At 48.6% G+C, this 25288-nt stretch overlaps 10 protein-coding genes and 1 non-coding gene across 15 annotated transcripts; 5 read left to right on the top strand and 6 right to left on the bottom strand.

Annotated features, from left to right (window-relative positions):
• Window positions 1-83: 83 nt before the first annotated feature.
• FOIG_11474 (uncharacterized protein) lies at window positions 84-1827 on the bottom strand. The gene has a single exon (XM_031212044.1). The coding sequence runs from the start codon at window positions 1813-1815 to the stop codon at window positions 253-255; it is 1563 nt and encodes a 520-aa protein (XP_031058021.1). The 5' UTR covers window positions 1816-1827; the 3' UTR covers window positions 84-252.
• A 318-nt stretch (window positions 1828-2145) lies between these two features.
• Window positions 2146-3365, bottom strand: FOIG_11473 (uncharacterized protein). The gene has a single exon (XM_031212043.1). It carries the CDS (start codon window positions 3304-3306, stop codon window positions 2263-2265), a length of 1044 nt encoding a protein of 347 aa, XP_031058020.1. The 5' UTR covers window positions 3307-3365; the 3' UTR covers window positions 2146-2262.
• Window positions 3366-3561: 196 nt separating this feature from the next.
• FOIG_11472 (uncharacterized protein) lies at window positions 3562-5303 on the bottom strand. 2 transcript variants are annotated; one of them, XM_031212042.1, is made up of 5 exons: window positions 5204-5303; window positions 4738-5095; window positions 4504-4694; window positions 4037-4458; window positions 3562-3987 (listed from the first exon to the last, which is right to left on the bottom strand). In XM_031212042.1, the coding sequence occupies exons 2-5, from the start codon at window positions 4807-4809 to the stop codon at window positions 3656-3658; spliced, it is 1017 nt and encodes a 338-aa protein (XP_031058019.1). In that variant the 5' UTR covers window positions 4810-5095; window positions 5204-5303; the 3' UTR covers window positions 3562-3655. The 2 variants fall into 2 exon arrangements, with proteins under 2 accessions (XP_031058019.1, XP_031058018.1); XM_031212041.1 differs by having other exon boundaries at window positions 4738-5303.
• A 1199-nt stretch (window positions 5304-6502) lies between these two features.
• On the top strand, window positions 6503-9229 carry FOIG_11471 (uncharacterized protein; the record flags this gene model as incomplete). The annotated part of the gene is made up of 3 exons (XM_031212040.1): window positions 6503-6522; window positions 6706-7471; window positions 9116-9229. 3 exons carry the CDS (start codon window positions 6503-6505, stop codon window positions 9227-9229), a joined length of 900 nt encoding a protein of 299 aa, XP_031058017.1.
• A 1150-nt stretch (window positions 9230-10379) lies between these two features.
• FOIG_11470 lies at window positions 10380-10461 on the top strand. The gene has a single exon. It is a non-coding gene; the product is annotated as a tRNA-Ser (tRNA).
• A 171-nt stretch (window positions 10462-10632) lies between these two features.
• Window positions 10633-12660, bottom strand: FOIG_11469 (alpha-L-fucosidase). Its single transcript, XM_031212039.1, has one exon. It carries the CDS (start codon window positions 12545-12547, stop codon window positions 10718-10720), a length of 1830 nt encoding a protein of 609 aa, XP_031058016.1. The 5' UTR covers window positions 12548-12660; the 3' UTR covers window positions 10633-10717.
• Window positions 12661-13521: 861 nt separating this feature from the next.
• On the bottom strand, window positions 13522-14529 carry FOIG_11468 (uncharacterized protein; the record flags this gene model as incomplete). The annotated part of the gene is made up of 1 exon (XM_031212038.1): window positions 13522-14529. The coding sequence occupies one exon, from the start codon at window positions 14527-14529 to the stop codon at window positions 13522-13524; it is 1008 nt and encodes a 335-aa protein (XP_031058015.1).
• Window positions 14530-15776: 1247 nt separating this feature from the next.
• FOIG_11467 (uncharacterized protein) lies at window positions 15777-18075 on the top strand. Its single transcript, XM_031212037.1, has 4 exons — window positions 15777-16350; window positions 16403-16585; window positions 16643-17270; window positions 17327-18075. Exons 1-4 carry the CDS (start codon window positions 15863-15865, stop codon window positions 17780-17782), a joined length of 1755 nt encoding a protein of 584 aa, XP_031058014.1. The 5' UTR covers window positions 15777-15862; the 3' UTR covers window positions 17783-18075.
• A 411-nt stretch (window positions 18076-18486) lies between these two features.
• FOIG_11466 (uncharacterized protein) lies at window positions 18487-20934 on the top strand. Its single transcript, XM_031212036.1, has 4 exons — window positions 18487-18867; window positions 18916-19792; window positions 19845-20185; window positions 20245-20934. The coding sequence occupies exons 1-4, from the start codon at window positions 18565-18567 to the stop codon at window positions 20332-20334; spliced, it is 1611 nt and encodes a 536-aa protein (XP_031058013.1). The 5' UTR covers window positions 18487-18564; the 3' UTR covers window positions 20335-20934.
• FOIG_11465 (uncharacterized protein) lies at window positions 20473-22798 on the bottom strand. Of its 4 annotated transcripts, XM_031212035.1 has the most exons (7): window positions 22339-22796; window positions 22153-22279; window positions 21990-22100; window positions 21884-21930; window positions 21537-21833; window positions 20805-21485; window positions 20497-20753 (listed from the first exon to the last, which is right to left on the bottom strand). In XM_031212035.1, the coding sequence occupies exons 3-7, from the start codon at window positions 22051-22053 to the stop codon at window positions 20613-20615; spliced, it is 1230 nt and encodes a 409-aa protein (XP_031058012.1). In that variant the 5' UTR covers window positions 22054-22100; window positions 22153-22279; window positions 22339-22796; the 3' UTR covers window positions 20497-20612. The 4 variants fall into 4 exon arrangements, with proteins under 4 accessions (XP_031058009.1, XP_031058010.1, XP_031058011.1 ...); XM_031212032.1 differs by having other exon boundaries at window positions 20473-20753; window positions 21884-22100; window positions 22339-22798; XM_031212033.1 differs by having other exon boundaries at window positions 20473-20753; window positions 21884-22100; window positions 22153-22798.
• Window positions 22799-23464: 666 nt separating this feature from the next.
• Window positions 23465-25266, top strand: FOIG_11464 (carboxypeptidase A4). Its single transcript, XM_031212031.1, has 5 exons — window positions 23465-23952; window positions 24004-24233; window positions 24287-24398; window positions 24451-24732; window positions 24787-25266. Exons 1-5 carry the CDS (start codon window positions 23643-23645, stop codon window positions 25092-25094), a joined length of 1242 nt encoding a protein of 413 aa, XP_031058008.1. The 5' UTR covers window positions 23465-23642; the 3' UTR covers window positions 25095-25266.
• Window positions 25267-25288: the final 22 nt, after the last annotated feature.

Genomic DNA, 25288 nt, shown 5'->3' with positions numbered 1-25288 from the left:
CGGAAGAACTCTTCCATAGGTATGAGATATAGCTGGAGGTTGAACCCATGTTACAAGAACAGCTCAAGAGTATTGATTGTACGAGAAAATGATCAAGTCACCATAAGACGCGTCAATTGGAGGGGAAGGACTTTATAGCTGAACGTGTCAGGAAAACAACACGCTGTCACGTGAATGTCATCATTCCTTATCAGCAACGAATCCTTCTCGTGTTCGCACCCTTCATCTGCAATACTACATTATTAATGTCTCCTAAGATCTAGACATCTTCCTTATCCTCAGCGTCGCTTTCATGGGAGGTATCCTGTTCTGTGCAATCCAAGTATTCCGTGGCCGTTCTGCCAGATGCTCAATGTCATAGTTCAACAGAATGTAAGCAAGCAACATTTTGATCTCGTTGCTCGCAAAGAACCTTCCCGGACACGCGTTCCGGCCGAGTCCCCACGCCAAAAAGTCCTGTGTCGCAGTCGGTAAAGCATTACGCGCACTCTTGACATATTCGTCTGCCTCGTTTTGCCGCGCATCGTAGAAGCGAAGTGGTTTATAAGTCTTAGGTTCAGGGTAGATCTCACTGTCCTGCAGCACTGAGTACCCTGGTACGGCTATTCTTAGCCCTTTGGGGACGTGCGTACCCGATGGAAAAGTGACACCTTTTTCTCCTACGACGGTACGGGAAACTCCGATTGAGACGATGGAGTTCTTGCGCTGGCTTTCGCGAATTGCAGAGTCGAGCTTTTCGAGCTGTGCAACGGCGCGTTTGTTCCACTTGCCATCATGTAGTTTCAGTACGCTCTCTACTTCATCGCGAAGTTCAGACATAAGATCGGGAGATGATGAAGCAATGTCAAGAAGAGCATGGGTAACTGCAAACGTCGTAGTGTGAATGGACGCAAAGTTCAGTAGCAGAACACGTTGAGCCAGCGCGCTGACCTGCCAGTTCTTCGGGTTACCGATCTCCTTAGCTTGCTCAATTAACCACTGCAAGTAATCGTTCCGATCGGACTTGGTGCGTTCATCTTGCGAATCGTATTCTTCTAGACGGGCCTTGATCTCTGGTTCAAGGATCTTCTCAAAGCCGCGAGTGTGAATCCTGTTGGATCGGGTTATAAGAGGCGCAACTAGCGGTTTAACGAAGCTCGGGAACAACTTCATCATCATTGACGACAGTGGAATATCCTGGGCGAACGCGATGCCCAACTTCAGCATCTCTTCGTTTCGACAAAGCGGAAGACCAAGAAATGCTCGATTGGTGATACCACTGAGCATCTTTTGCGCAGATTCCATTATGCAAATTTCGGACCAGTCTGTGCTGCTGCCCAATTGTTTCCTAACACAATGCTCGATTTCTTCAGCGAGATCTGGGATGAGATTTCCGACCTCTTTGGTAAGCGTGGTAGTGACCAGTTCCAAATGAATAGGATCATGTGTGAGGGATGGATCCATGGTAGTGTAGTCCGTTTGTAAATCTTGCTGTGCCGATTCGTGCATGCTGAGCATATTGGTAGGTTGCTCGCTGGCGAACTTTGTATCTGATCGTGGAAGATAGATAATGTTTCCACCGTCGATCAAGGGAAAAATGGCCGCTTGGTTTCTGTACTGAATGTACGCCGAGTTGAGCGCGGCCTTGACATCGAGGGAGTTGCGAATTTTGGCTTGTAAAATGGGAAACCAGTCGCCTTTGCGTGCTCCGATGATTGGTAGGTCAGGTAAGTTGGAACGTTTCAGGAAAATCTGGTATATGATGTAGGATGTCAATAGAATCAGCGGCGCAGCAACCGCTGGTCGCGACAGGATCTCAGGCACTGAGTTTGACATGGCGATGTTGAGGTTTAGCTAATGGGAGAAGGATCTTGTGCGATCGCGCAACCTCAGACTTTATAGCTAACAAGAGATGGGCAACGTACGAATACGACAAGGTAAAGTGTCGGTATAAGCTCTTTCTAACTGGCTGGTTCGCATGAGACGAACTGTAGTGCTTGAACTAATCGGTGACAAGTGCTGACAGTGAGGGCATCCCGCTAAACCTGGCCAAGCTAGCCGTGTAAGATCGCTAGTGGAGATTGCCACCACTACAACGACTGTGCCTGAGAGATGCGACCCTCTCAGCCTCTCGAGCATCTGCATCATAATGCGCTTACGAATATGGAACACTGTTCATGTTATGTCTCGATTTGTGATCGTGACTCGGGAGTTGGGAACTCAGTTTGCCTGTTGGTTGATGTCTAACTGTGCTGACACGGATGAGATAACTACTGTGTTCGTTCAATGCTTGATCTCAAAAACTGCCTTGACGCCAAGATGATCAGTGATCCACGGCTTCTCAAAGCCAAGCGAGAGCAGATCCTTCCGAACATCCTCCTCCGACTTATCCGGCTCAACATCAGCACCAAATCTCTCAAACCCCAAGAGTTCAAGTCCATCGCCACAGAAAAACACCTTATCCATGCGCGAGCAGCCGAATAGCTGTCGCAGCTCTGGTAGAGCCTGCTGTCCCCATGTATACCCTTCGTTATCATCCCTACCGTCGCCTTCTGTGCCACCGAGATTGAGATATGCGTCTTCGAGGTTGTTGTCTGTGTGAAGGGTTCTGTCAAATGGCTGGATGGCGTTGAAGTCTCCAGTCACGACGGCGCCCGAAATGTCCTCGGCGTGCATGTGTGAAGCGATGAGCTGCATTTGGGCTGGGCGACGTGGTGGCTCCATTGCAAGTGATTCGAGGTGAGTGTTGCAAAGTCGAACTATCTGACCAGATGCTTCTACGTCAACAAAGAGGGCATCGCGCTCCATCCGAGTCGCTGAGTAATGCACTCGAAAGCAGGACAGGGCATCAAGTCGGCGATCAACCAGCGTCGTCGTACCATAAGCGCCCGAGGCCCAGTTCGCAGTATCAACATCAGTTCTGTAGAAACCATCTCTGATCCAATCCTTCTCGCTGATGAGAGTTAAATCAGATGGAACGCATTCTTGAATATTTATGACAACCGCCGTGTTGTTGTCATTTCTATGCGGGCGACTCAGCTCTTCCAGGTGTTTCAAAGCAGAGTTCATCCGGCTGTCGGCATGAGGGAGCATAAAATCGATATTCCAGCTGTAAACTGCTAGTCTAGTCGCCTTGGACTTGTTTGGTGAGGGCTCCGATGCTTGAAGTGGCTGCCATTCATCCGCGTTGCTGCTCCACCCGTACAAAGGCTGCCTGCAGGGTTCGTCGGGTCGCCACGGAAGTGCAGACGCTGGCTTTCTCAGCGCGATGGCATTTTCCATTTGCTTCTGAATGAGTGCCTGCATTTTGAGAAGCGTCTGTCTCATGGGATAGGCAAGATACAAAAATATTGGTGTTTCTTGTTTCTCAGTGAAACCTGGTTTGGTCTGGCCATGAATGATCCGCTCGGAGCGGGGTATTCCGGTATCTGACATAAGATCCGAGGCAGCAATGGGTTTATCCTGCCAGTAGCCAATAGCTCAGCAAAAAGGGGATCATAGTAAACTCTGAATAAAAAAGAAGTTCGTCTTAAGCTTTGGGCATTAAAGGTAATACTTCACTGACGAACAGTAGCGCAATCTGCCACGGAGATGAGGCATAGACGAATGCAGGAACAAGATATAATCTACTGGAATGAAACAAGAGGCAGAGAAACCGGTTGGCTCATGTATATAACTATAGGTCAAGCTCAAAATCCCATACTTGTAATTTGCGATCAGGAAATCCACCCGCCTGTCTTACAAACACGCTCAAAACTCCCGATTCATGAAGTCTTGTCTTATCAAAGAGCGGCTCGGTCGAAGTATTCGGGATCTCGGCCAGACTCTTCCAGTCCTTGAAATCTTTTGATGCGGTAGCGACATAAATACCAGTTGACTGCTTGACAGGATCAGGGAGCAAGCCGAACAAGTATTCGCCGCTCGCATCGCCAGCAAGTTTGCCTCTTGGGTCGTACAGATCAGGCCCGTTGAGGCCAGAGGGGTTAATGGCATTCTTGGTCCATGTTCCTTGTAAAAGTTTAGCGATGTTGATTGAAGGGCGATTGACAGAACTTACCGTCAGGTTTCCGGAGATAGTGCTGATACAGATGCTCTCCAGACAACAGGTCTCTCATCAGAATATGGAACCGGCCCTTGATGTCGATAAGCTGTCCCTCCTGGTTGACCATACGGCTGTTCTGAGGAACATCCCAGATCAAGGTGCTGTCATCAGATGTTGAAATGGGTTTCGACAGCTTGGTACCATTCGTATTGAACCATGTCTTGCCATCGTCATTCGAGTAGGCAAAATAAACACCATGATTGGTGTCAGCATTCGGTGTTTCTCTGACAGTCCACGAGGTATACAACTTTCCATCCAGGTAATCTATTCCGTTGATGTACGCATTGTTGTCGTCACCTTGGATGTACATTCCGTAGGCTTGCCATTTCCCAGTCGATGCGCTGTAGCGATGGATGTAACTATCGCCCGACCCCGACCTACGGTTGTCAGTACGCGCCCGAAGACAAAATCACAATACTCACTGGCCAATTCGAAACTCTAATAGAAGGTCACCGTTGCTCAAAGGCTCAAATCGAGGATACGTCAGTGGCGAGTAAGGTCCTTGGGACCCAACAAGCTCATGGACGACGGGGCCGAAGAGATCTGAGGTCCATTTTGAGGGAACGTCTTTTGCGATACCGTTTTTCGAGATGCGGTAATTGATCGGGACATCCTTCAAGAGTCAGAGAGGATCCCCAGTCTTGGTTTCAACTTACATGATGATCAAAGCTGAGGTGAATCTTTCCATCCCCTGAAATACCCATAGAGATCATGTTATGGCCATCCATCGTCTTCTGGGTATAGTCATCGAGAGTGAGGAACTCCCAGTCGCCGATACTAGGTGAAACCTTTCTACGTCCCACCTTCACGAAATGGTTGAGATATCCCGCCGGGGCAGTCTCGTAAAAAGTAACATATTGATAGTCCCCATAAGTAATGAGGGCATCTTCTTGATAGCTCACGCCATTGAGTCGTTCGGAGCCTTGGACATCGGTGCCGATTGTCCACTGTTTGGTGGACTTGACCGTGAGGGCTGAAACGGCCGACGTCAGGCTTGCAAAGATGACTGCAATCCTGTATAGATGCATTGTGAGCGAGAAATTCCGAACCAAGAGATGATGATAATTGAGCAACGAGAGAGGGATTCCAAGGCATATTATTTATGAACATTGCAGATCTTACCGATTTCACTCTCACAGGATCGTATTCCAGGTCTTCACCTGCGTATTCCTGGTAAACTGGCACTGATGAATTGATCTTGGAACCCCTTGTTTGCCAAGATGATGTTCATAAACGCTGCTTTTCAATTGGAGAGGCTACAACCCCGCGTCGTCAATTCTCCCGAGATTGTGGGGAAGTAGGCTTGGCATTAATATCACCAGGGACATGAATAACGGCACTTGTGACCTTCCCAATCATTACTAGGCACGGCTATTTCAACAAAATGGGTCATCGGAGTGACGGACGTGGACCCGTTGTTGCATACTCTCACTCTTGTTCATCATTGGTTCGAGAAGTTTTGGCCGGGCTCAGATAGCCCGATATCCCGATGCACGTCGTCACACGATATGTCAATCAAATGGTTTTTGCAATAATCTTTGTTATCGTGTTAATGATCTATAAAGATGTATAATCTCGGCGCCCATTTGTGCGAGATGAACTACAGTCAGTTGCATGACCAAGACAGCGCCACGAGTCAAAAGTATTCCAGCCGCGTGGAATGAAGGCCATTGGATGTGATGAAGTCCAGAATGACCCTGAGAGGGGACAGAAAATATTGATCTTTGGATGGAAAATGGGGAAAAAGAATAGATAGTTATTCTTTTGCCATTATACCTCCTTATTCTAAGATCGGATCAGAGTTGTGATGGGCTCGAAATAAGTTTCCATTACTGGTTGAGAGTGGACATTATATGCGACCAAAGACAGAGACGGTTTTCTCCCTGCCTGCCCCGTTCTCAAAGTTTTAGATCCCAGGTTGTGTCGCGCAAAGTTAGGTCGTGTAGGTAGTTAGATGAATCCACTCCTTACTTTTCGCCTCCACTAAGAGCTGAAGGTTAATAAAAGTCGACAAATAATAGTATTTTCCTTTAAGCCCCGAACGCTCCGTTGCTTTGGCTTCAGGCAGTCATAGCCTATGAGCCACGGTGCTGAGCACACAGTTGTTGCTCATGACTGCAGAGCCTCTTTGCCCCATGAGTTGTATCACTCTTGACTTGTGGACCAAGACTAAGTTCACAGCTATCTGGGCAGGGTACACGCCCACTCTGTAAAACCTTAGACCAAACGTTTACTTATTAAGAGGAGAAGAGCCACTCGCAACTAATGACGATGTACTTTCTGATTCTTTCCCTTCAAAAGCTCTTACTTGACCTTCGTGTTGCACATCGCCGTGGACAATTCGCTTAACGAACTTTACAGGAAGACGACCCAGAGCAGTAAACCAAAAAAGCCCAATACTTGTCATTCATTTTCTACATCATGTCAGAAGGAAATTCGAGGTAAGCGTTCAATATTCTTCCTACTTGCTGCACTGAATCTCGCGATGGTGTGCCTCAGACAATTCATCGACCCAGAAAAAGAACCCCAACTGTATTTACAGAAGCCGCGGATTAATTTCTATCTTACCCTCGTTTACCTTCATAAACTATACATAACGGCTCGCGCTAATATGGAACAAGCAGAAACTCGCCCGGTTTCGTCAAGCACCTGTATCTGATTTTTCTCAGCAGACCTGTTAATGATGTCACGGCGGTGGAGTTCATCAAGGCCACTCTCCAATGCGGCAGCATACCCCTTTGGGAAAGCGTCGGTGCCGGTCTAAAGTCCAATATTATCGAAGCGACGACTGAGGAAGCAGAGAAGCTCACCAGCCACCCCGATATAGTGCGCGTGACACTGGTTGAAGCAACAACTACTGAGGAAGACATTCAACATGACGATTGCTCAAACAAGAAAAGCCACGTCGTATGGCCTCTAAATCGCCGAGACAAAGATCAGTGTAGTACTACCCATCTTTCAGTCAAAGAAATCTTCAAAGGTCAGATGCAACCACAGGACGTTGGAAGTTATGGGGTCAAGCTGTGGAAGATCGATTCAACAAGAGACCAGGTATCGCTAGCTGAAAAGATCCAGGGCGTCAGATCTATAGTTCCTCTAGATCAGTATCTTCTCAAAAATTCAGGAAAACCTGTACTGAGGAAGCGAAGGATAATCAAGCCAGTGAGAATTGAGGATCAAGATCAATGCAAAGCCACAGGCACTGCTCTCAGGGACCTCTTTGGGGACTATGTAACCCCAAAGTTACTGCAAGATGGCAGGATCTGTCACTGGAGGGCATTGCTGTCTTCAGAAGAAATGGGACAGGCTGCAACCGTTGGAGGAGTGCTTTCAGTCCGCACAGCCGCGCTAGGGAGGCGTGGCCCCGGTCCCGGGCCGCATCCGGCGAATGTATGCAACCACAGGTAATACAGATAGAGAACAGACCGTCCAGCTTACCAGCGCACTTTCATGATAGAAGAATCAGAATTACTTGAGCTGGCTCTTATTATCAAAGAACATTTGCCCTAGTACTGTTGCTAAATAAAAGTAATTTGAAGAAAGCACTGAAGTTCGCTTGGTGCGCGCAGCTCCTTTTGGAAGACTCGTCCAAACCCCTAGGTAGGGTTCGGCAGAGTATACCTGTCCAACGATAACAATGGAAAGGAAATTAATTCTACCATCAGCATCATGTAACAGAAGTGGAATTCATTCACACAACATAATCCTACAATGCCGTAGGTCATGGAAATGCCTCCGAGGACAGCTGTGTATGGTAAAAAAAAGTCCCGTTGTTCCACAGGGTCACATTTCGTCACCGAAGCCCGTCGATCAGGATGACGGATGAGCTGGTGTATCCGTCGGCAGGAACCAATGATGCCAATTTTTGTTTCACATGGAATATCAAATGATCACTTAGTATCACTCTATAAACTTTCAACTATATTGAAGAAATCATGTCAGCCTTGCTATTCGTCATTCCATGGCAAATTGTCCTCGCATAAGGCGTCTGGATTGCCAAACGACAACCTACATGGAAGAACTTTTAAAGCGTTCTCACAAAGCATGTCCTCCCTGTTTTATTCATTGGTGCTTTGAACTCAACTCCTGACATGAGCCTGCCAGTCTTTGTGCCGATGAGAGGAAAGAAAGTAGCAAGACCTCCCAGAAGTCGATATTAGAAGATAAAGTATTTTGCACTATCAAAGAATACAGACAACTCTTGTAAAGAAAGATATCAAGTCCCGACCTAGGACTGCCGATATATCATTTGGCCGTGTATGGACTCTGTATGATGGTACATGGTACAGATGACAAGAGACTCTTTGTGGCGAACTCTATTGGCCTAGCACTTATCGGCGATGAGCTCCCTCTATTATTTTAAAATTTATTTAGTGAGATCCTATATTATTCGTCTCCATCGCCCAGAAACTCGAGCCCTCGGCCGGACAATAGCAATTTGAACACGAATTGGCAAGTTTGCTAATCACTTTTGTTTAATCTAGCCAAACTACTATATTTTATTGAATGCCATTCTGCAGTGCTTACATTGTACTTGCTGATTGCTTGGAAACTGGGAACGGCCATGAGTCCATGACGCGTGACGCGGTGAGTGGTACCTAAGCTTCAGTCACCAATTCTATTCGTATGACCTCTAATTCTTTGCCCCAGAAGCGCCCGATGGCGAATTAAACTTTTCAATCTCTGTGCATGGGGTATCATAAATAACGAGCGCCCTTGGTACGAGATTAGCTGGTGGTTCGTTCCATCCACTTCACTTATCACTTTCACAACTACCGAGGCACCACAGCTCATCTTGAACTGACTCTAGACCATGTCAGACGAATCCAGGTAAGACCGCAATATTTGGCAGCCGCCCGTATAAGATTTCCGAAGCGTTGCTATGATTTAATCATTTTCCTGCTATTACACAAGAAGTACAAGCTGGCAAAACCCATCCTTTACCATGTTTCTGCACATTCTTCTCTTTCCGTGGTTGAGTTTGGTACTCTGTTCAGTATCAAACACCGCTGACACGAATGACACCATTTCTAGCCTTCTGATCGTGGTGGATTGCTCTACACTGTATTCCTCCGCCTGAGTCCTGATGCCAATAAGAACGTCGATCTCATCCAGCATGCTCTTATGAGCAACAATCTTTCTCCCTAGGTAGAGATTGATGAGCATATAATTTCAAATACGATAAGGGCGTCCAACGGTGGAATTTCAGTCATCCGACGACGCCCTGATTTCGAGCGTGTTGTACGGATAGAGCCTGCAACTTACGACACTTCCATCTTACAGCAACAAGAAGACCTGGGCAAGGCAAGATACATCATTTTGCCGATTGACCTTGGGAATCAAGAACAGTTCAATGCGACTAATAGTTCCCTTGACCTAGAATTTGGAACCCAGATTGAGGCACAGATGGTTGGTCAGGGGAGTATTTATATGTGGGAGGCTGACTTATCCAGGGACCAAGTATCTCAAGCTGAGAGCCTCGATGGTGTCAAGTCCGTGCAGCCCAAGCTCTACAATCTGAACCGCAGATACGTGGCAGGGGGGTACGTGATTGATCCTCTTGACCGTGAAAACCAAGAACAGTGTGCCGACTCAGGCGCCTCTCTCGCAAGACTCCTTGGAGGTCATAATTACGATCCAATTATTAGTGTTTTTAGATGGCAAATTACACAAATGGAGGGCCGATTTGTCCAACGAACAAGTAGCGCAAGTTAAGGCTATCCATAGAGTGAAGGGCGTCCGACCCATTCACAAAGGGTTAGGCGATGTCACCTCGGTTTGAAATCCACAAATGGCCTAGAACCTTAGGCACAGCAGGAGATCCAGTATGAAACGCAAGCAGGTGCTCCTACGGAGTTGGTATCTATTAGTCAACCAAGTTATGTGTCTTGACCTATCAACCCGCTCGTTTGGTCACTCATTGAAGGAGATCAAAGGCTGCGCACTACTACCTGACACATGGAAGTTCACCTATGGCCTTGGAGATGATGGGCGTGAGTGGACAGCCAGATTTCGTACCGGGGTCTTTCAGAAAGAATGTGTCGGTAATGCAGTTGGAAAAGCGTCAGGCTTTGGCAATTTTGGGTGTGCAGGATCTGGCTAGCTTGAGCGACTTCTGGGTAGAGGCTCATCTTGCCAGCATTGTCTCGTGTTCTTAAATGCAGATTGTTTACAAGGAGGCAGGTGGACACTTCAGTGTCCTTTCGAGTAATTCATTTGTTTTTCATACATTTAACCCGGGCTTTGCTAAGCCTCCATAGTCTAATCTTTGTCTAGAAGTTCTTATCTAATCAGCTAAGGCGCAGTGGCAGAGTGGTCTAATGCGATAGACTAGAAATCTATTCTCCTCGGAGGCGTCTGTTCGAATCAGGCCTGCGTCGATTGGATCAACTTTTTCTTGAAACTGCTTTTATGGGATTGTTCTTTTTGCCTCTTGTTCGCTTGATAGACCAGCCAGTGTCTATCTCCGGCTGCTTAGACGGTGTTATGTCGCTGCATAATAGGATGTCTCGCTGAACATAATCACTACACTAAATCGCGTAGTTCAATTTGAAGTGGATGATTTGATTTATAATTAAACATCATACAAATATTTTCCTCTTAGCTATGCACTGCCAGGTCTTTGCCATTCTTCTCTCAAGCCTTGGAGATCGCAATCGATCCCACAGACCCCTCCTCAACCTTGTGTTCGCCTGCATCGAGCTCCTTGCCATCACCAGACAAATCGCCCGCAGAATACACAGTTAGCTTAGTACCAGAAGAAACACGGATGAAACGAATAGAGTCAGGCTTCAGTCCAGCCTCGGTCAAGAATTCTTCGTTGAAGTCACCGAGCCCAAGGCTAACACCCCGACCAGTCGCACTAGTAGTAACGAACACAGAGGCACCAATCCTGGGCTGGGGGACGGGGATTCCACCATCAAAGGTCAACTTGAGGACATAGGCGAGTGACTCGGCTGGTTGAGCTGGCAGCGAAATCTCTAGAGAATCCTTGGACTGCTTCCAATCCGAGACCTTTTCGTATTCGCCAGCCTTGTCGCCGAGAAGCTCAACAGACTTCAGGTTCTTGAGGTCAACCAAAGCATCGGAGCCAAGACTGCTGATAGAGACATGTTTATCGTCGGGCCAGCCAAGAACCGTGGCGTAGAGAACGTCAGCAGCCTTGTTGCGTGTGAAGCGAATGTCACTGCTGTTGCCCTGCAAAGGTGCCGTGAAAGAACCGCCAGTAACTTGATTAGGGCCTTCACCATAAATATCCCAAGCGCGGGTACTAAAGACAGACTCCCCATAGCGCCCAAGGAAGTCTCCTATATCCTGCAAGACCTTGAGCTGCTCGTCAGGCAAAACACCGACTGCAGTTGGCGAAATGTTGAGCAGCATGTTGCCATTCTTGCTGACACGGTCAAGCAGCGAGTGGACCATGGCCTTGGAGGAATAATACTTGATGCCGACTGTATAGCTCCAGCTTGAAGCACTGATCGCATCATCTGTCAACCAGTAAGGGCGGGTAATGTTGGCTGGTCCACCACGCTCATAATCACTGACGGTGGACGTGTCGCGAAATCCCACGTCAAAATGCTTATGTGTCGTAACGACCTCTTTGTTCCACTCAACAGCGCGATTGAAGTAGTACGCGAGAAATTTCAACCGTTTCTTCTCAGCAACAGCACATGGGCCATCAAAGTCAGCACAGTAGCCTGGACTGTCGAGTGAGAAGTCGTTCCAGATGATGTCAGGCTGCACGTGGTCCAGCATCTCTCTATGCTTGTCAAACCATAGCTGGTCTGATTCGTCGCGTGAGAGTTGCCCCAGTAATTTCTTCAAGCTCGTGTCGTTGGTCTTTGGCGCCCATTCATAGAAGCCGTTGTAGTTGTAGGCTTGATGCATGGCGACTACGAGCTTCATGCCGTTCTTGCGCACAAGATCCGCCCATAACTTGACCAAGTCTAGTTTGGGACCTCGCTTGACAGAGTTCCACTCATTGACCTTGCTGTCCCACATAGAGTACCCATCGTGATGCTCGCCAACTGGGCCAGCGAACTTTGCACCTGACGCCTTGACAGCTTTGATGATAGCCTCGGGATCGAACTCGCCGCCTTTTGAGCTAAGAACGGGCTTGAACTGGACGAAGTTCCCTTTGAGATCATCAGCACCATTGATGAAATTGGCGTAGCCCCATTCCTCGGGTGGTCCGTAGGTCTCGGTATGGTGTTTGCGTTGGTCTGAGCCTGGCTCATACATGTTGCGTGGATACCATTCGCTGGCATACTGAGGGGTTGTGAAGGCTCCCCAGTGCCAGTAAACACCGAATTTGGCGTCACGAAACCATTCAGGTGAGGCGTTGTGTTTGTCGGTTGACTCCCATGTTGCTTCGTAAGGGCCTGAAGCTTGAGCAGCAGCGTTGACGGAAAACAAGGCGCCGGCAGCAGCTGCAACTGCGGTCAACTTGGTAGAGAGAGTCATCATGAGCTTGTCCCTACGGCCTTTATCAACAGGTTACAAAGAAGTCTTGAACAAACAGCCAGCGATTCTTGCGGTTGAGTGATCACCAAACCCTCTTTTAAAGCCCCCCATCTAGCCATTAACACGCCATACGCACATGCAAAACAAAGGATCAACAAACTCATTGCAACCTCGTATATTGTAACGTTGATGTTCACGGGCAGGAAGTGTACAACCGGACCGAAACGGGCCGTGATACGAAGTCCATGAACAGCGATCGGCATGTAGGAGATTCGTGCGGATATCGTGCCCTGGCAATCTTGGGCGCTAAAGCGACTCGACGAGTCACGTTGTATAGACTACTTTTCTATTTACCCGGGATCGTCGTTTGACAATGCACGAAAGTCCTGCTGCATACGACCTTAGACATACGAAGTGAGTATCATCCCCGGACCCCGCGCTACCCCGCAAACGACCCATGCTCATCATCAGAAGATTGAGCTATTTCTTTGACGGCACGATGAATGCCGAACTGCTTACTTGTTCTCGACTTACATATGGTAGGGTTTGTGGAGAATTGTGGATTATTGAGAAGGCGAGTTTCATGATATAAGCCGGGGGGAGGACAAAGTATTCCGTGATATAATCAGGGTTTGCCCCTATACAAACGAAGAAAGATTCTGCATAGTTTATAGTCATTCACAACTTCACTAGCAATGGATATTCTGGTTGTCTGAAGAATAGATTGGTCCCTAACTGGTCCAGTAATCCAAGATGTCTTAGTGACATTATTCTCCCATTTTCTGCATTTATTTTCTGCATCTCTATCATGATCTCAGCATCTCTCATACTCCAATCCATTCTCGCGTTGTCTAACCACTCTCAAGTCCAAATTGAATACCTGCTGGTGGTAAAAGCCTACACGAAATCACAACCCAAAGCCTGTCCACGCCGAAACCTCCAGACCTTCGAGCACTCCTCGCCTTTCACATTCACCTTCAGTTCTTGGTCTCAGCCTCATCCCAAGGCAGAGTACCAGCCCGGCCAGGGATAGGATGACCCTCACGATCCATGTAGAAGGTCTTCTTGGAAGAGTGAAGGCGCCAGACCAAGACGCGGAAGCCCCAAGACTCGGGACCATCGAAGACAGGCTTGAGCTCATCATGAAGAACAGACTTAGCAGCAAGACTCCCAGGCTCCTCGAACATGTCCTTGTTGTTCTGAATCATGTTGGTGAAGTGAGTGTCCTTCATGCAGATGATCTCAATGTCGCCCTCGGCAATGTTGGTCGAGACAAGCTGAGCAGCAGGGCCAAAGACAAGGAAGGGAATCCACTTCCACTCAGTATAATCGCATCCGAAAACGCTCTCGGACCATTTGAAGGTGATTTCCTTGCCGTCGACACGGTCGCGGTGGATGATGGAACGGACGAAGGGAGTTCCGGGCTTGCGGCTGTCGAAGATAGCCTTCTGAAGGAACTTGGTCGAGATAGAAAGAGTCGGGTGAGGGTTGGTGACGTTGAGAGGGGAGTTGGGGTCAGTGGCATTGTTGTTCTCAGAAACCTCCTTTTCCTTTCCTTTGCAGGTAGTTGAGCCGCGGATAGTCTCCTCATCTTCGCAGCCGTCTTCAGACATACCAGTACCATCGTAGCAGTATGATGCAGGGTCCGAATGAATAACCTGGGGAACCTGCATGGTGGGAGAGAATTGGATACGAGCCACAGTAGAGGTGTCCGAGTAGACGGACTGCTTAGCGCTATGGAGCGAGACAGAGGACTCAGTATCAGTGATAGACCCAGCCAGATAAATTTGAGCCGGGGCGGCATGTCCTTCAGCGTCTGAGGCTGGGTAGTCCGCCATAGTGTAGGTAGACAAAGAGCCGGACTTGCTGTGCTCATCGTCAGAGTCGACGTCTTTCTCGTGAAGACTAGCTTCAAGAGCCCATTCGAGAACAGACTTCTCTGTCTCTAGCTCCTTGAGGCGAGCCTGCATTTGCTCGCGACCCATGTTGTATATGATGGGTAGGTGGACTAAGGAGTTGGTCTTATCGTCGTGATAGAGTGGAAGTATCGGGTTGTCGGTTTGTCTGTCTTGAAAGTTGTTATTGAGATGTTATCAAGTTGTTGGCGAGGTTTTGTCAGGGTTGCGGTTTGTGGGAAAGGAGAGGATGTTTGAATGGTTCATCTAGATAGACGAAATCTCTTTATGACAAGATGAAAGGGACTGAAACTGATCGGATGGCTCCTGCCACTGTCACCGGTATCATTTTCGCCATCAACGCTTCTATTGGCACTGGCACTTCTCTGTTCTGTTGTTTCTTGCTGGGCTGGTCACCACTCACTGGGTTCCTCACTCATGTTCATAGGGTCTCAGACACTGCTCGCCAGAAAAAGACTGAGTTGTCCTTCACCAAGTTGCGAGGTGATTCTTGGGAAATTGTTGTTCCAAAGAAAGCTTCTAGGTGCGTGTAATCCTTTAGACTACAGCGCCGCTTACTTCTTCCTTGTCTATCCATAAGGAACAGCCTGCTTCGGGTTTGTTCAACCTGGCTGTCAATACTTTAATAACTGTTCTCTTTCTCAAATCACTGTGTTCTCAGCAAGAAAAGGAGTTGTACTTTCGTTAGTTCACAGACTCCAGTGTCTGCAGTTGTTCTGTTGCCGTTCAACAAAATCAGCCTTGATATCTTTCTCAAGCCGCAACCGAGCCCGACTACCCGATCTGAATTGAATTATCATGGCAATCAGAGGATTTAGGTTATATGTACCAAGATTTTTGAACTTATCAGCTTTGCTCACATAGCTAAAGAATAGTTTGGGGGTATTTTAAATAGCGAGTCTTAGATATATTCTCCCACTCGTCATCCTATTCCCTTCCTACGCAGTTCTCCGCTCCAGTAAAGTGAAAGTTGTCTGTATGCTAAACATCGCGATTGCTACGCAATTAATAAAGTGATAGATCCACATCTTCACCGATATAATGTCTTATACCCACCAGTGGCTGCATGTTTATCAGTACTATTGCCGTAGATGGAAAGCAGTGCGGCTGACACAAGGCATATTTCAACCTGGTCATCACCAATCAATAATTATGTGGCTTATGCATGACACGCTGGTCAATCAACTCTGCATGATAATTCAAGGCAGAAGTGCAACTAAGATGTCTATGAGTGGCTAAGCCTCCACACTAGTGGAGGGAGGGGCCTCAGTGAGACTGCACCGTTAATCAGTCAGCCCGCAGGAAGACGGAGGAAATTGAAGTTCAAAAGAGAGCTGAAATCCCTCGAGCTTTGCACCGGTTTTCTCCGGTTCCCTGAGTCGCGAAAGCCATTTTCCAGAAAATGGCTGATCACACCCTTGATGCTGTTGCCCAGCTGGGTACAAGTCTCGCGAGTAAACTCAACCTGCACTCTGAGGGATGTCGCAAGTCTCGCCAGCGACTCCCAAAGCTGGTGTCTCTGGTCAACTCGACTGCTTCGACCATCCGTCAGATTCACGAACTGGTCCAGCAGAACGACAAAATCTTCACAGAAGCTTGCATGAAGGACATCAACTCCCTTGCTGCCAAGTGCAGGGCTATTTATGTCGGAGTCCTTACTCTTGTCGCTAAGAAGACACAGAGTGTAAGCGGAGACAAAGATGCGAAAACTTTGTCGTCTGAGCAGGTTGAGGAGCTCTTGGCCTGTCTTGCCAACATGAGTGTTTGGCGAACCGAAGCTTGGAACTGGCTGGAGCCGCGACTGAAGATTTGCCAGCAGGAGTTGAAGCAAGTCAAGTTTGAGCTTGTCCTGCGCTATCTCCTTGGCAGTATCGCTCGGCTCCAGATGGAGTTAGTAAACCCATTTCATGCGTCTACAGTTCAGGTACTAACGTCGAGCCAGAACTATGATACGTTCCCCAGGCGCTTGGGAGAATGAAAACTCCCTGCGATGTTTTGCCGAGAACGTCGCTGAAAGGCGCGTGATGTACTACAAGTCTTACAACAGAAGGCGAGCTGCCTGGAATAAGTCGCCGTCACCAAAAGCCTCGTTCGACGACTTCAGAAGTGTTTATTCAACATCAACGTTGGTATCTCCCCTTCCTTTTATCATAATCTCTTACTGACTATATACTCTTTATAGCACAAGTACCGCGGTCCTTCCTCCCCGCGTGTCAGTGGTTGACGGAGACAGCTTTAATGAGAAGGTGAAGACTGAAACAGTTGCAACTGAGAAAGAGTCTTCAGAAGCCATCTCTGAGAACACTATCCAGAACAAACAGCTTGATAACTCCCCTCGAAACTGGTTCCAACGTCTCTTCTCTTTCAGTCACAAAGAGGATTGGAAGAATGAGGATATCATGGCTTTCGTCCTTGACATGAGTCACGCAAACAAGCTCATCACGAGACTCGAGCTAGATGACAAGGAGCTCAAGGCAAACCTCTCCAAGCTAACCTCTAGTCGTCTGTGGAAAAGTCGCCCCAACCTTGTCGAGCAATACTCAGCACTTGATCAGAATGTTCGCCAGGATGTCGATAATGCCATCATTGTCGCAAAGCGGAAGAGCACCCGTGAGATGACTCTTGTCGCCATGATGACCAAGAAGTCGGATTCGCAGAAGGCAGCTGACAGAAGTTCTGGCTTCCATTATGCTCCTGATCTCAATGTCACTCTCTACTTCAAGCTGGGTGCTGAGTTTGAGCCGATCTATTTGATTGATACCCAAGAGAGAAGGCTTGAGTTACCTTACACATCTTGTGCCACTTACAAGGTATATAACCCAAACGAGGATGTCTTGAACGAACCGATACTGATCTTTGATGGCAGATGATGAGAGATCTGATGACTCAAACCAACTGGGCCCCCGGCATTGCTCATCATATCATGGCTGGTCGCTACGATCTCTGCACCCAAGACGGCCTGGCGGTCATGCTTGGAACCTGGGACTCAGTTCGTCGTCCCGGCATGACACTGACTCTCAAGATCTGGCCACCTCCAGTTCCACCAGGTCCACCTCGGCCCAGAATGTATCCACCCCCACCTGTGGGCTACGTTCCGCCGGCCAAGAAATATCGCGAAGAGATGAAGGAGGCGTACCATGAGGTGGTCGAGTTGCTCGGCCTCGCTGAAGGGTGGATGCCAGACCAGGAGACTGTCAAGTCTGGACTGGGAGATCTTTTGCGTCTGTGGACTAATGCTATTGATCCCCATACAGAGGATTGTTCGGACTGTGCATCGTTCATGATGAGCTACAGCTCTTCGAGCTCTGAGTACAGCGACTGAGATACTGGTGATATCTAGCGGGAAGGTTTCCTTTGTTGAGTGCTTATGTTGACCTTGATGACCAAATTGATGATCTGATTTGCGAGAACGTTGTTGTCTGAAACGCCGCGGTATTGGTGAACAGTCGCCAAATGCACAACCCATTAGCGCAATGCATGTTCGAATGGGATGTTGTTGTTTCAGCCTAGCAGATACGAAACATATCAATGACATAGCTATTCTGTTCACTAATCTTACCATCATTCCATGTAGAAGGGAGGTATGCTACCAAACATCACCCGATTCAACTGAAACACCATAATCAGGTATAATGACACCTTTTCCGTCAAACTTAAACCCGCATAAACCTTATCGGCCTACCCATCAATTAAAGTCTCTAGAGATGGTGTAACATCAATATTCTACGTAATGAACCGCTCTGGACCCCTGACCAACAACTATCGACAAATAAATGGCGAGATTATTCAAGTTGATAATTCGCCATCGTATCCACTACATTCGCCCCTAACAAGTCCAGAAGCCGACAAGCGGAGGTTAGACTTTTTCTCTTCCCGCTAAAAGATCCACATCAGCTGTCCCCGAGCCCCATATTCTTCCCCATTCTCACTACGCTCTAGGGGACACCGCGCACTAGCAGTGAAAACTTCGAATTGCGCAATCGGAGCCTTGTAAGAAAAAAAAATGGATAGTACCGAGATTAAATAAAGAAACAAAGATCTGTGTTTCTTGGCGATGGAACATTTCTCCTCTCCACATTCTCTGCTTCTTTTGGTGATATCAACATGACGTCTAATAAGGGTCTTGACGTTGATGCTATTCAGGCTGCTCCGCCCGTGGTGCAGAACCATGATACGGATGATGAGAAGCCTGTCCTCAACACCGGAGGTCATGGACCTACGCAGCGAAGGCTGAAGGATTATCACATCACCTGGATTGGTCTTTGCAGTGGTATTGGTACGGGGTTGTTTATTGGAACTGGTTCGGCTTATGCCAGTGCTGGTCCTGCTGGTCTGCTTCTGGCGTATATCGTCGTTGGAGCTGTTCTTTGGTGTGTTATGCAGAGTATCTCTGAGCTCGCGACACTGGTAAGATCCCTTGATCAGCTTGCGTCATCGTGATGCTGACCTTCATAGTTCCCTACTGCTGGTTCGTTCCCTCATTGGGCCACTCGCTTCATTGATCCTTCAGTCGGTTTCTCACTCGCCATCTCATACGGTTACTGCTACACCATCGCCATCGCATCCGAATGCTCAGCCGCCGCCGTTCTCGTCAGCTACTGGACCGATCTCACTCCCGCAGTAGTCATCACCATCAGTCTTGTTCTCATCCTATGGATCAACCTGATGAGCGTCCGATTCTTCGGTGAGACTGAAGTCGTCACTGGTGGTATCAAGGTTCTCTGCTTCCTCGGTCTCGTCATTGTCGCGATTGTCATTACTGCTGGCGGTGGTCCTAATCACAAGTCCATTGGTTTCAAGTACTGGAATAACCCCGGTGCTTGGGTCGATTACAATGGCATCACTGGCTCAACCGGACACTTCCTCGGCTTCCTCTCCGCCTTCGTCAACGCCTCCTTCTCTTTCGTCGGTGTTGAGACCGTCGTCATCACCGCCGCCGAGTCTGTCAACCCTCACAAGGCTATCCCCAAGGCTGCCAACCGTGTCACCTACCGTATCGGCTTCTTTTACGTCCTCGGTGCCCTCTTGATAGGCTTGATTGTCGATCCGAGGAATGCTGACCTTGTTTCTGGCTCTGGTAACGCTAAGAGTTCGCCATGGGTTATCGCTATCCAGACCGCTGGTATCAAGGTTCTCCCTTCGATCGTCAACGCCTGCATTCTGGTTTCTGCCTGGTCTGCTGGTAACTCTTACTGCTGGGTTGGTTCTCGTATGATCCTCGCCATGACTACCGATCGACAGCTCCCTCAATTCTTCGCCCGCACCACCTCAAAGGGTGTTCCTTACGTAGCAGTTATCACTGCCTGGTTGTTTGGACCCTTGGCGTATCTGAGTAAGTCCCTCTTTTCATACTCATCTTTGAATGTCGTACTAATAATCACTAGGTCTTGGTTCTGGTGGCGCTGCTCAGGCTTTCTCTTGGCTTCTCAACCTCAGCACAGTCGCAGGCCTCATCGCATGGGGAACTCTCTGCTTCTGTTACATCCGCTTCTATCGCGCCATGAAGGTTCAAGGCATCGACCGCAACACCCTCCCCTGGAAGGCGCCTTGGCAGCCCTACACCGCATGGTTTGGCGGTATTGGCTCCATCGTCATCACCCTCGTCGCTGGATTCCCTGTCTTCCTCAAGGGTAATTGGAACACTGCCGATTTCGTCGCCTCATATGTCGGCATTCCAATCTTCATCGTCCCCATCATCGCATGGAAGCTTTATCACCGCACCAAGGTACGCTCTTTGATCCAGTATTTCAGTAGTATCGTAAATACTGACTTTGCCGCTTGCAGGTTCTACGAGCCCACGAAATCGACTTGTGGTCTGGTCGTTTATCTGACGATGCCATCTCAGCCCATGACACTGAGCGGGAGCATGTTTAAGCACTACCTTGGCATATTATGGATCTCGAAACATTCTTGCATGCAACTCGCATGAAGGCCTTACTGCATCATACTCATACACTAGACTTATAATTAATCACTCAACGCATGGAAGCGTACATAGACAAGCGATATCAGCGCAAATAGAACTGAATTTTCTGGCTTGACAATTATCTACGGTTTTGTGGCATCACGCAGAGCGATGAGTGCCTTGATCTCATATGTTGATATGGCGCTTTTATTTATGCGCGCCGGTGAACGAAAAATCTAGCTTCAGTCTACTGCCAAACTATTGCTTGATCAAAATCGACTTGCTCTGGCGTAGTTGCAGTAGGACATAATATTATGATTCCATTCTCTTTATCCTCTTGCCCTGGAATTGGATGATCAATGTTGAGATCAGCCATCATCACTCCGACCTGAGTAACTTGTTAGAAATGCAAAGCCAGCACAGTCGACGTCAAACTTACCTTCCCAACAGTCCCTTGATCGACACCAGAAGCTCTCAACGTCTGCGCTAGTCGAACAGCCAACGATGCTGTAAACATGTTGTTCTTCCCTACTTCTACCATAACAGTCATGAGAGCTGTAAAGTTGGCCTCACTTTGAAGGTCACCAGTGGTGAGAAAGTCCGACAAGAAAAATGATGCCGCAATGAACGACGCAAACGAGACCAGTGGATTGCGGAACCTGGTATTCAGATCTGTGACCAAAGCAACAGTGATCATGATTTGAACCGCCGATTCCATCACTCTCGCTTTTGTAGTGGGCAGCGCAGCCATGTCCACCTGCGATCTTGTCAAGGCAGATTGATGAATGCATATCAAGGCCGTATGTAACTGAAGATTGATGAGAACCGCTTCGGGGCTTTCCATATTCTCTGGACACCTGAGATCCAACGGCAGTGTCGCGAATGCATTCGTGACTGCTTCATCTAGTTGCTGCAGCTGTTGCCAGTCATTATTGTCCTCATCTTCTTCGACATTTCTGGAGAAGTTGAAGCACTCGTTGAAGAGATGGACTGCGACTACTCTACAGGCGCTTGTAGAGAGCTCATACATACCCTGTCCTAGGGCTTGCCTGAGAGTCAGTGTGGCTATTGGGGTATTTGATAACAATGCATCGATGGATGACGGGAGTCGCGTTTGTATCTAGTTGGGTCAGAAGCTAGGGTCAAGCGTTGGGGAATTGGTTGTACTCACGCTCCTCCAGTCCATCATGGTTGGCCAACCGCCTGTGCTACTTGTGATACGATCAGTCGTGAAAATGACCCAGAAGGTCTTTCTGCGCTCTTCCTCCTCTGTGAAGTCCAATGCAATTGGGAGTGTTAAGCCTGCAGCATTCTTCCCGTCCAGTCGGTGAAGTCCGAGGATTTGGGCTAACCGGATAGCTCTCGCTATACTCATCGATGCTCTTGAGAACCAGAGATGCTGTGCTTCAAAATGGCTCATGAGAACCCAGGCTTGACAATGCGCCAGTGATATCTGGTCACTATCGCTCTGCTTTTGGTCAACGCCATGCTGGACATGTCGCTCTCGGGACAACTCACCTTCATTTCATCAACTTGGATGTACTGCCGCGCGCGCACATAGAATACTTCAGCCATGGGTTTGTAAGTAGGCGATGCGCTTGCTCCAGCGGCTAGGATGGCATACTGCAAGCACATGGGTGGCTGCATATGAGCAGGCCGGTAGAGAGAGGCGATGTACCTCTCGCCATGGATCATAAATGAATCGGATTGAAGTTTGGTAAAGTATATCGATGTTCTGACACCTCAAATTAGCCCTTCGTCCCCATAGGTCATTTGTGAGGTCTTACAGCTCATCAACCAAATGCGGAGGCGGCAGGCCCTCGAATCGGCCAGTGTCAACAAGTTCTGTGCTGGTACTAAATGGCTGAAATTCCGGCGGGCTGCTCTGAGCTTCTAATCTGGCCTCCAAATCTCCTGCAAACACCGTCAATAATCCGAGTTTTTGTACTGAGGCTGTCTCCGCTTCCACTTACGGATGCGACTCTGCATGTCCCGAAGTCGCGGTCTGTTGGCGGGATTAATAACCGGCTTCTTCCTCGCCGAGGGATAATCGCAGACCTCGCCAATCTTGACGCATCGGCCACAGATTGGCAACACCCTATTACATTTCAACTTGCGCACTCTACATCGTTGGCACGACCACGGCGACAGCGGCCCCAGGTCAGATTCGGAGCTTGAGGGCGCCTGTGGCGATAGCGATTGCGATTGAGAGGGCGACCCCTCAGACACGGACATGGTTTAGTGGCGTCGGCGGGGTACGTCTTGGCGAACAGGACCTGATAACGAAGGCCTATAACAGGCGCTTGGCTATTGCTGCAGATCGAGATGGTACGATCGAGACTATGTTTGTTTCGGGGGAAAGGATAAATAGTTGTTTGATCAGGATACTTTGCTCTTCGATCTCTGACTTGAGCTGCGGGGAGAATGTCAGCATGCCTTCCTGTTTTGGGTTACTCTGGATTCCTGCGATGGTGTCTTTCTTATCTTATCTCGCCACGGCTCATATGGTCCGCTGGTCCATACTATAAGCTTAAGCCAACCTCAATAATTACCTCTTTCTACAGTTGCATACATCGTGAGAGATGTCTCTAATTACCACAGTCAATTAATTTTGCCTCTCGCAACACATTTACTCCCTCACGGCCCTGCTACCCACCACTTGGCCTCGTCTCGTTATCGCAAATTCATCAAGGTTCATCACCCAAGACACTCTGTTACAATGCACTGTCTTAGAAGAGTTAAAGCCCAATAAACACTGCGTCACGAATAAGTTGGCGAGCAAAAGGTCTCGACTATAACCGTCCGTGCCCGCATCGGGACATCGCACATACTAGGACTTTAAGCATATCAGAAAGCTTCTAGACTACCGAAGATCGTCATCACTTTCCTTTACAAGTCACCAATCCCGACAAATAACGCGCCCCGATTCGCTGCATCCCCAGCGCGTAGAGATGATCAGGAACCTTTGCACTGCCGGCCAGACTAACATCACAGCGATAATGCGGCCAGCGACAGGGGTACAGCCAAATGGAGCTGCCCCTTTGGGAAAGGCGAATGGGAGCTTCCGTGCTTGGGATGTTGTATCACATACATCACCTACCTTTTTTGAAGCTATCGTCCGCATGGCATCATTCGCAGAAGTTCTTTGAGATAGAGGGTCTGCTGATCGGACTATAGTATCAAGATATCTCGTCTTGGCTAACTATAAATTCGAGGTCATGACCGCTCTGTGAAGCCCATCACCCCGCACCTCAAATCATCCTTCTTCACTGACAAGATGCGGTCCTCTCTTCTGCTCGCTCTTCTCCCTCTGGCTATTGCCACGGCTGTTCCCAGCTCCAAGAAGGTTGACTACACCGGCTTCAAGAGCCTGCGTGTCACTCTTCCCAAAGGCGCCAAGAATGCTGTCGCCGAGATCAACAAGCTCTCTGCTACCATCCTCAACCCTGGAGCCAAGGAGGAGCTCGATATTGTTGTTTCTCCTGACAACATCGATGCCGTCACCAAGATTGCTTCCGACACCACTGTCCTCGTTGAGGATGTCGGTGCTGCTCTTGCTGAGGAGGAGACCTCCGAGATCTACGCTGGTGAGTATTCCAAGTAGCGCATGAAACGCCAAGGAGCTAACATATGTGCAGTCCCCAGTGAATCTTGGTTCACCGCCTATCACAGCTACGCTGATCACCTCCAGTTCCTGAAGGACCTGCAGTCAAGCTTCCCTAGCCAGTCCGAGATTGTGACTCTTGGCAACTCTTTCCAGGGTCGTGCTCTTACTGGTATTCACATCTGGGGTAGCGGTGGCAAGGGTTCCAAGCCCGCCATTGTCTTCCACGGCACTGTCCACGCTCGCGAGTGGATTGCTACCATGGTATGTCTACCTCAGCGGTAATATGATGGGAATTATAACTAAAGATTGAGTAGACTGCCGAGTACATGGCCTACCAGCTCTTGACCAAGTACAGCAGCGACTCCGCTGTTAAGGCTATTGTCGACAAGTTCGACTTCTACATCACCCCTGTTGTCAACCCTGATGGTAAGCTTCATCCATCCGGCATTCTTCCAAGTCGTCTAACCCAGAATCACAGGTTTCGTCTACACCCAGACCACCAACCGTCTCTGGCGCAAGAACCGACAGACCGTCTCTGGAAACTCGTGTGTTGGCCGCGACATCAACCGTAACTGGCCTTACAAGTGGGAGCTCACTGGTGGTGCCTCCACTAACCCTTGTGACGAGACCTACAAGGGACAAGCAGCTGGTGACAGCCCTGAGCTCAAGGCTATCAAGGGCCAGATTGACTCCCTCGCTGCTGGCAAGGGCATTACTTTCTACGTTGACTTCCACTCTTACGGACAGTACATTCTCTGGCGTAAGTTCCTTTTTTTCTCGCCCCCGATATCTCCGGCACTAACAATACTCCTAGCTTATGGCTACGACTGCAGCTTCGTCGCCCCTGAAGAGGCCGCTCTCAAAACCGTTGGCACCCGCATCAGCAACGCCATCCGCACCAGCTCTGGACAATCTTACACCGCTGGTAACTCTTGCCGTGCTCTGTATGCCACCACTGGTGACAGTCTCGACTACGTCCAGGGTGTTGCTAAGGCCAAGTACTCTTACACCATTGAGCTCCGTGACCGCGGTACCTATGGCTTCAGCTTGCCCGCCAACCAGATCCAGCCTACCGTCCGCGAGACTTGGGCTGGCATCGTTGCTGGTCTCACGGGTCTGTGAATGGCCGACTAGGTTGACGTAGTGTCACATATTTATCACGATGGATAATCATGATCGGAAAGGACAGATTGCTACCTGAAAAGGTTCAAGAAGATTTATTGGCTTTATCTAAAGTACATATTACTCAAAATACATACATGATTCTCAACCTATTGTCCCGTAATTCTCTCTATGGACTGCCCAAAAGTTGGCGA

The sequence above is a fragment of the Fusarium odoratissimum genome (assembly GCF_000260195.1).
Source record: "Fusarium odoratissimum NRRL 54006 unplaced genomic scaffold supercont1.22, whole genome shotgun sequence".
NCBI lineage: Eukaryota > Fungi > Ascomycota > Sordariomycetes > Hypocreales > Nectriaceae > Fusarium > Fusarium odoratissimum.
Note: the sequence above shows the minus strand (reverse complement) of the source record. Positions and strands in the feature narration are given on the sequence as shown.

Bases quoted from the DNA above. Each gene is read 5' to 3' on its own strand.
- FOIG_11472 (XM_031212041.1), bottom strand. From the start codon at position 5,109: ATGCATCTATACAGGATTGCAGTCATCTTTGCAAGCCTGACGTCGGCC. The intron at 4,695-4,737 runs GTAAGTTGAAAC...TGACTCTTGAAG, and splicing joins ACCTCAGCTTTGATCATCAT to GATGTCCCGATCAATTACCG. The intron at 4,459-4,503 runs GTGAGTATTGTG...TGACAACCGTAG, and splicing joins TTAGAGTTTCGAATTGGCCA to GTCGGGGTCGGGCGATAGTT.
- FOIG_11469 (XM_031212039.1), bottom strand. From the start codon at position 12,547: ATGATGACTCTCTCTACCAAGTTGACCGCAGTTGCAGCTGCTGCCGGC.
- FOIG_11465 (XM_031212032.1), bottom strand. From the start codon at position 22,600: ATGTCCGTGTCTGAGGGGTCGCCCTCTCAATCGCAATCGCTATCGCCA. The intron at 22,280-22,338 runs GTAAGTGGAAGC...CGGTGTTTGCAG, and splicing joins GGACATGCAGAGTCGCATCC to GAGATTTGGAGGCCAGATTA. The intron at 20,754-20,804 runs GTAAGTTTGACG...CAAGTTACTCAG, and splicing joins ATCAAGGGACTGTTGGGAAG to GTCGGAGTGATGATGGCTGA.
- FOIG_11473 (XM_031212043.1), bottom strand. From the start codon at position 3,306: ATGAGACAGACGCTTCTCAAAATGCAGGCACTCATTCAGAAGCAAATG.
- FOIG_11466 (XM_031212036.1), top strand. From the start codon at position 18,565: ATGACGTCTAATAAGGGTCTTGACGTTGATGCTATTCAGGCTGCTCCG. The intron at 19,793-19,844 runs GTAAGTCCCTCT...AATAATCACTAG, and splicing joins TGGACCCTTGGCGTATCTGA to GTCTTGGTTCTGGTGGCGCT. The intron at 20,186-20,244 runs GTACGCTCTTTG...TGCCGCTTGCAG, and splicing joins AGCTTTATCACCGCACCAAG to GTTCTACGAGCCCACGAAAT.
- FOIG_11474 (XM_031212044.1), bottom strand. From the start codon at position 1,815: ATGTCAAACTCAGTGCCTGAGATCCTGTCGCGACCAGCGGTTGCTGCG.
- FOIG_11467 (XM_031212037.1), top strand. From the start codon at position 15,863: ATGGCTGATCACACCCTTGATGCTGTTGCCCAGCTGGGTACAAGTCTC. The intron at 16,351-16,402 runs GTTAGTAAACCC...ACGTCGAGCCAG, and splicing joins ATCGCTCGGCTCCAGATGGA to AACTATGATACGTTCCCCAG. The intron at 17,271-17,326 runs GTATATAACCCA...CTTTGATGGCAG, and splicing joins CATCTTGTGCCACTTACAAG to ATGATGAGAGATCTGATGAC.
- FOIG_11464 (XM_031212031.1), top strand. From the start codon at position 23,643: ATGCGGTCCTCTCTTCTGCTCGCTCTTCTCCCTCTGGCTATTGCCACG. The intron at 23,953-24,003 runs GTGAGTATTCCA...ACATATGTGCAG, and splicing joins GACCTCCGAGATCTACGCTG to TCCCCAGTGAATCTTGGTTC. The intron at 24,733-24,786 runs GTAAGTTCCTTT...CAATACTCCTAG, and splicing joins CGGACAGTACATTCTCTGGC to CTTATGGCTACGACTGCAGC.